General features: G+C 33.8%; 2 protein-coding genes across 2 annotated transcripts; both read left to right on the top strand.

Moving 5' to 3' along the window:
• The first annotated feature begins 204 nt into the window (after positions 1-204).
• Positions 205-2,043, top strand: LOC120071478. The gene is made up of 3 exons (XM_039023789.1): positions 205-295; positions 894-1,047; positions 1,552-2,043. The coding sequence occupies exons 2-3, from the start codon at positions 896-898 to the stop codon at positions 1,700-1,702; spliced, it is 303 nt and encodes a 100-aa protein (XP_038879717.1). The 5' UTR covers positions 205-295; positions 894-895; the 3' UTR covers positions 1,703-2,043.
• A 1,409-nt stretch (positions 2,044-3,452) lies between these two features.
• Positions 3,453-6,633, top strand: LOC120071390. The gene is made up of 5 exons (XM_039023652.1): positions 3,453-3,794; positions 5,480-5,736; positions 5,902-5,998; positions 6,157-6,223; positions 6,309-6,633. The coding sequence occupies exons 1-5, from the start codon at positions 3,736-3,738 to the stop codon at positions 6,360-6,362; spliced, it is 534 nt and encodes a 177-aa protein (XP_038879580.1). The 5' UTR covers positions 3,453-3,735; the 3' UTR covers positions 6,363-6,633.
• Positions 6,634-6,870: the final 237 nt, after the last annotated feature.

Here is a 6,870-nt window from a genome sequence, read left to right as displayed (position 1 = left end):
TTTTTTTTTTTAAAATGTGACCAAATGGAGCGAAGATGATTTTCAACTATATGATTTTCGGCTAAAGTGAGCATAAATAATTGACCAAACCTATCTCGTTGTGTTGATTGGGTATGGGCCGTAATGGGCTGACATAACAAAACGGAATGATGTAGACATGTGGGCCTTTCTAGAAAGCCCATCAATTAAGAGCTTTGAATCTGTGTTCGATGGATATGAAAAAGATTAAGGTTCCGTATTTTGTTTAAAGTTTAAACGTTCATCTCAGCTGTTGGCCGTCGCTCTCGATTCGAAGGTATTACGCTAAGAAATTATTCATCTTCTCAGTTAAGATTTGCCTCAACAGTAGTTACTGCACCACCATCTTAATGTTTTCTGGTTAATTTTTGCTGTCAATTCACTTTAGGGTTTTAGGGTTTTGTATCGATTTCTGTTCTAGCAATTTCTGTTCTCTTTTCAATTTCTTTAATCAAAGGTTGATTCTTTCAATTAATCTTCCTAAAGTTCTTGATTTTGAATGATTGAGGAAGAATTCATTATTGGGTTAATCAAGTAAAAGTTTAGTGTTCTTAATCATAACACGGAATTTTGATAACGGGATTGTTGGGGGGTGCTCATTGTTTCTCTGCAAAATCTCTTACGTTTCTCTAATTTGCGACGTAATGAGATAACATTTGTTATTTCATGACATTTCTTTTCTGGGATTTCAATTCAAGTACTGGAGGACAGAGATCTAACCATTTTTAATGGCAGTTTCAGTGAATTCTTACTAATTTCCTTCATTTCAGTGTTGGAATTGGAATTGGCGGTATTGAGATATGATAATTTTACATCACATTGGAATGCCCCTTGATTTCTTTGTTTTTTGTTTGTTTAATTTGTTCTTCCTCCAGCCATGAAAGTCCGTGCTTCAGTGAAAAAGATGTGCGAGTTTTGTAGGACAGTGAAGCGTCGAGGCCGAGTGTATGTATACTGCTCATCCAATCCCAAACACAAGCAACGCCAAGGCCTATCTACATTTGCAAGTGAAGGTCCTCCTCCTTCCTTGTGAGTACTCAACTTTCCTTTGATTTGGGCATTGTCATTTATCCATATTAGTAATCTTTTTAGATGGAAAACTCTGAAGAATTATACCTTTTGCCACTGAAGAAAGTTGTCCTAGAGCTCAGGCCAAGGACTCCCAAGTTATTTCTTTAGGGGTATTTTATGAAAGTAGTTTGAGTTTATGTAAAACCAAAAAGGTCAGGATACTTTTATGTATGATTGTAGAACTTTTGTGAATATGCTGAAGGCTAGATTCCTATAAATTGGTTCCTTAAATTTGTCACTTATAAGTCTTCTTCTAGGTCCATCCTCTATGATGCAGCTAGAAATTAGTTTTTGGGATTGTTGGAAATCGTCATTGTTTCGTTATCATGAATGATATGCTCAGTTCTCTTCTTGTTCACATATCCATATATGGTATGAATTATGATTGTATGCAGGTTTATACTTGGGATTAATCTCATGGTTCTTGTAGCTAAAATGAATTAAACATGGCCCATTTTTCAGGTTCTCAAGAAGTGAGGTGAAGCAAGAGCTTCTTCCCAGTCATAGCTCGCGAACGGGTCTGGCTTCTCTCATCCCCCAAAAGCATGAGCCAACAATGTTGCTTGGTTGGAGAATGGGTCTAGCTTCAATCCTGTTGAAGAAACGGAATTAGCTTTAGTAAACGAAAAGGACATCAATTTCTGAGTGCCATGACAAATTACTTATTGGTTACTCTTTGACCTTCATTCGCAATACGAGTATTTTCGACAAAGATTCTGTTCCTAAAAGAAATAAGCCCTGCTGCTCTGAGTTCTGTTCTGTTTGAGTTGTTTTTGATATTTAGAATTGGAGGAAGAGGTGTTACATTGGATATCATACTGTGTTAATTGCTTGGTTATTGTTTTTCTCTTTTATAGACTCCACTCATTGTCATTGTCAGCTCCAGACTAGAGAATCGGTGATCCGCTGGCCTTCTATTATGTTGTGATCATCAATCCTTGATTTTCTTCTAAATAATTCTTAAATATTCCAATATATAATTACTTCAAGTTGTAGGAAAGTTACATAGAAAAATCCAAAAAATATTAACACTTCATAACAAAAAAGTAGTTGTAATTATAAAATATATATAAAATTAAAGTTTAAAATTCTATTTTCGTCATAGTTTACATATCCATTTCAACTCTCTATACTTTGGGTTAAAAAAAAAACAAAAACTCATGCTTCAATCAGTTAATTTGTTGCAATATAAACATTCAAATGTCTAAAAACTCTCATTCTTAGAGATCAAAATAAAATTTACACTTGTTTTTTAGTGGATTGGGCTTAAATATAGATCAAGGCCAAGTTTAAAGTAGAGGGGCAAGAAAAAAAAAATATAAAACTGAAAATGGATCCCATTTCAGTTGGAAAATGTAGTCAGATGCTCATATTTTAACTGGAATCGAATCTCAAACCAAGATTGATAGTATGAACAGTTGAGCTGTTAAATTTCTATTACTATTGATGGATGGCTTTGTGATTTCTTATGGGTATAAACATCCTAGTCAACTTTGTCTCATGATTCTTCATTATCAGTATATGGCTTGCCTTTCCTAGGTTGCTCATTTTGTATGGCCTTTTAGTTTAATGTTACTATTTAAACTTAGGTTGCTCATTTTGTATGGCCTTTTAGTTTAATGTTACTATTTAAACCAATTGAATTTGCTTGTTAATTTGGGTTGAAACCAATCAGTTTGGCAGTTTAAGGTTGGAAAAGGAAAAAAAATCGAAACTCTTCAATTAGGTTCGGGTTGGCAAAAAATATAAACTAAAAAAAATGGATCAATAATTATATACATAATGTAATTTTTTTTTCGATTAGATAAAATATATTATTTTACATTATAGGTACCCATCCAGACCTACTTGCACAAAGAACCGATGATGCAATTTGAATCAACCAAACCACTGTTTAAGCGATAATTTGACTTGATTTCTATATCACCTATACCCCTAGTTTAAAAGACGTGAAGTAAATTTTAGAAAAATTTGGAAAAAAAATTTCATGACCATTCATAAACCTGATTTTTAACCATATAATGACAGATTGAATGATGACTTTTAAAATGATAATTATGTCTTATGCATTAAGCTATCTTTTGATTGACAATCCAAGCATATTTATAGATGATAACAGATGTATTATTTATTCTAAAGCTGAAGATTTGGTATTACTAATTCTAAAGTTGAAGATTTGGTCTACTACTTTTGAAAAATAGTTAGAGAAATAAAAAGATCATGAAATGAAATGGTTTGAATGGATATAAATGAAGGTGTAAGTAGTAGATAAAAGTAAATCCCTATTTTTGCTGCTAATAATGGGAACCAGTGGCCAGTGGGGACAGAGCCACACAAAAAGGGAGTATAAACCACTAGCAAAATTCCACCAATTGAACTATCCATATTACCCAACAGCAATTCATTACTCAATATTGATTGATACCCATCTCTTTTTCTTCCCTAAATTTCTAGGAAACCCGCAAATTTTCTTTTATGGTATTTGGTTGATTCTCACTTCCCACTCAAAAAAACTTTCCCCTTTTTCCCTCATCTAACTTTCAGTTTTCTTGCCCCAAAGTCCACTCAATCTCTTTCCAATTACTGGGTTTTGGTTCTCCTTCAATCGATGCCCTTCTCTGCGCTTTTGGCTTAATATCAACAACCATGGTGATGCTGAACAGTTCTTTCGCTGCGTGGATCAGCCGCTTATTCGCTTGCATGGGGTAAGTTATTTATCTTCCTCACTAATCATTCAATTGGGTTTTGGAAATTACTTGTTATCTTTGCTTCTAATGGAGTTTTGTGATACCCCTTTTGTGTTATCCTTCTAATTGATTCTGTTTTCTAACTTAATTAGCAGTAGACAATACCACGAATTTTACTGTTTGAGCTGCAATGTTGAGTTGAAATTTAAAAAAGGGGTTTGGGGGAAATTATGGGGTTTCTTGTTCTTTTTGGATTGCTAGTATTTGGTTATGTAATTCTTTAATTAAGATGAAAGAATTTCGATTGGAGAGCTGCTTGTGTTTTCAGTTTTGATTGTGAATGACTGTATTCCATTCTAACTTGTGCAGAAATGGGGACAATAATCTGAATGAATTTATTTCTTGTTTTGTTTTCTGGACGAAGACAGTGAAAAAGCTAAGTCTTATTCCTTTATGAGGCTGCCTTAAAACTCTTATCACTTTTGAAAAAGGTTAAATACTAAAGAAGCCATTATCATCAATCATTTATCGTTATAACTTTGATTATTCACGGAAAGGAGGTAGTTCTAAGATGGCTAAGTTTTACTCTTGAACATATTTTCTTTTGTTTTCATATTGCATCATCCGTCTGCTGTGTGAATCCATGGAGTATTTAAGAAGCCGCCTAGTGTTCGTCTGTCGTAGACTGTAATCTTGCTGATTTAGTAAAATGAGTTGATGTTAATGTAGATCCTTGAAAAGATGAAACTAAATGTGTTCATATTCGAAGTTTTTACTTGGAAGTATGAAACTATTCCCTATTCTCAGTTATGTAGAAGCTGAATATTTATTTTCAATAGTAGTTGAGATGTTTAATTGCTGCACAGTCATTCCCAATTCCCTCTAGGCTCTTCTTTCATTTTTCTCCCTGTTTAAATGGTGTTATGTTTATAACTTCATTAGGAGATGCATAATCCATGTTGTTGCCCATTCTAAATTGTACTACAATGTTCGGTTTACTCTGCTTTTTAACATACTCGGTCCTTTTTCCGAAGTATTTTGTTCGTGTTCATGATGCTATCCATCCAATTCATTATGAGAACTTGAGAATTTAAGCACGGGTACAAATACTAGACAAGAATATGACATGGGCACAAAGACTCGTCTTTTTTAAAAAATTTAGGACATGGACATGGAAAGGACACATTTATTAAAACATACATTTGAAATCATTTTTAAACCAAAAAGAAATTCAAAATTATGGATTTATATGCTTAAAAATTAGTTTGACATATTTCACTATCAATTTTACTATTTTCGTCATATACGTGTCTATTTAGAATGTGTTGCATGTCTAATAAATGTTTATTCTATTTGGACTTCATACAACTAATGTCTAACATATCTATTAAACTAACAAGTGTTGAATACGTGTTCAACAAGTGCTGGAGTGTCCAAGTGTCTGACCCATGGTGGACACAAATATGTTAACCAAACTAAAGCATTCGTGCTTCTTAGATGATCACACTACTTGAATTTATAATAGACATTTTCATAATTTCTGTTATTAATAGTTGTGTGTTTGCTTCTTCTTATTTTCACACTCAAACCATAAATGATATATTTGACAACTGTGTCAACATTATTGATGAATGGGTGCACATGCTATGTTTTTGCTGCAATTTTATATCATATACTGCTTTATTAGGTTTATAACAGTGCAGGGGTTGTTTTGGATGCTGCACTAAACCCACACCTATTATTGCTGTGGATGAGCCATCTAAAGGATTAAGAATTCAAGGACGAGTTGTTAAGAAGCCTAGCATATCTGATGGTTTTTGGAGCACAAGTACATGCGATTTGGATAATAGCACCATTCAGTCTCAACGAAGCATCTCGTCTATCAGTACATCAAACCTCACTCTCAGTCATAGCAATGTTGGTGGCAGTGTGAGCAGCTCTTCTGAATTTGTAAACCATGGCAAGTTTTCCTTTTAGTTTATCCGACCTTTGTTGAATAATTGGTGATAAAATCAGATATCTTTTATGAAGTTGTGGATAATATTTCAATTAAGGACCTATCATCTCTTCATTAAAACCTGGTCAATGTAGAGACGAGCAATCTACTCATTTGCGTTGCTTTCAGGTCTCCTTCTCTGGAATCAGACTAGGCTGCAGTGGATTGGAAGTAGTACTACCAAGACAACAGATGAAACTCAACAAAGACAGAAGGCGAAAATCAGGTCAGTTCACTCAATCTGTCTGCCTTTCTAGATAGTTGGCACTGTTTTTAATTGCTTTAGCTTAAGCACCATAGACATACAAATACCGAGAACTAAAAATCTCCTTGTAGCTCATATTGATCTCCATACCGTGCGTATAAAAATGCGTTTGTTTGCAGTTGGCGTGCAACATATGACAGTTTACTGGGTACAAGACAGCCTTTTCCTCATCCAATTCCTTTGTCTGTAAGTTTTTGCTGTTCAAGTTTTGTCATTTCTTTCTCCACTGTTCATTCTATGAATACGAACTTCAAAATCTTTATTTCGACAGGAAATGGTGAACTTTCTTGTGGAAGTATGGGAACATGAGGGCCTATATGATTGAAAATGCTTTTGTTTTGGATACATTCCTTGAATCTTTAGGAAGCTTCTCAGTACGGATTGCAAAAGGGAAAAAAGGGGTGGTTTTTTTTTTTTTTTTTTTTTTTTCTTTATCTTTGTCAATGATCCTACATTTTTCAGCTGTACAAATGTATTTAACACCATTGGCATTTTAAGACCAAGAGAACAGAAGAAGCAACTGTCTTTGATTGTGTTAAGTCAATATATGGGCATTCTTGAAAATATGGAATCATATAGCCACCAATTTCAATGTATTCTCCTTCTCCAGTGTCTTTTTCTCCACTCTTAATTCTATGAATAAGAACTTGAAAATATCCACCCTTCACTTTTTGTTTCTGTCTGCTGCTGCTAAAAAATCCATGAAAAATTTTGATGTATCCAAGAACAACTGCAAGTTTGAGTTGTATTATGAATTTTTATCTATATTTTGATTGTTTTTTATGCGGTTGAAAATGTATTAGGCCAAATTCATGGTGGATAGTCTATCCTTA

Source organism: Benincasa hispida, chromosome 2, assembly GCF_009727055.1.
Source record: "Benincasa hispida cultivar B227 chromosome 2, ASM972705v1, whole genome shotgun sequence".
In the NCBI taxonomy this organism is placed as follows: Eukaryota; Viridiplantae; Streptophyta; class Magnoliopsida; order Cucurbitales; family Cucurbitaceae; genus Benincasa; species Benincasa hispida.
This window is presented reverse-complemented; position numbering and strand designations above follow the sequence as displayed.

Excerpts from the sequence above, each read along its gene's own strand:
- LOC120071478 (XM_039023789.1), top strand. The coding sequence starts at position 896 with ATGAAAGTCCGTGCTTCAGTGAAAAAGATGTGCGAGTTTTGTAGGACA. Across the intron at positions 1,048-1,551 it reads GAAGGTCCTCCTCCTTCCTT|GTTCTCAAGAAGTGAGGTGA; the intron begins GTGAGTACTCAA and ends CCCATTTTTCAG.
- LOC120071390 (XM_039023652.1), top strand. The coding sequence starts at position 3,736 with ATGGTGATGCTGAACAGTTCTTTCGCTGCGTGGATCAGCCGCTTATTC. Across the intron at positions 5,999-6,156 it reads AGACAGAAGGCGAAAATCAG|TTGGCGTGCAACATATGACA; the intron begins GTCAGTTCACTC and ends GTTTGTTTGCAG. Across the intron at positions 6,224-6,308 it reads CTCATCCAATTCCTTTGTCT|GAAATGGTGAACTTTCTTGT; the intron begins GTAAGTTTTTGC and ends TTATTTCGACAG.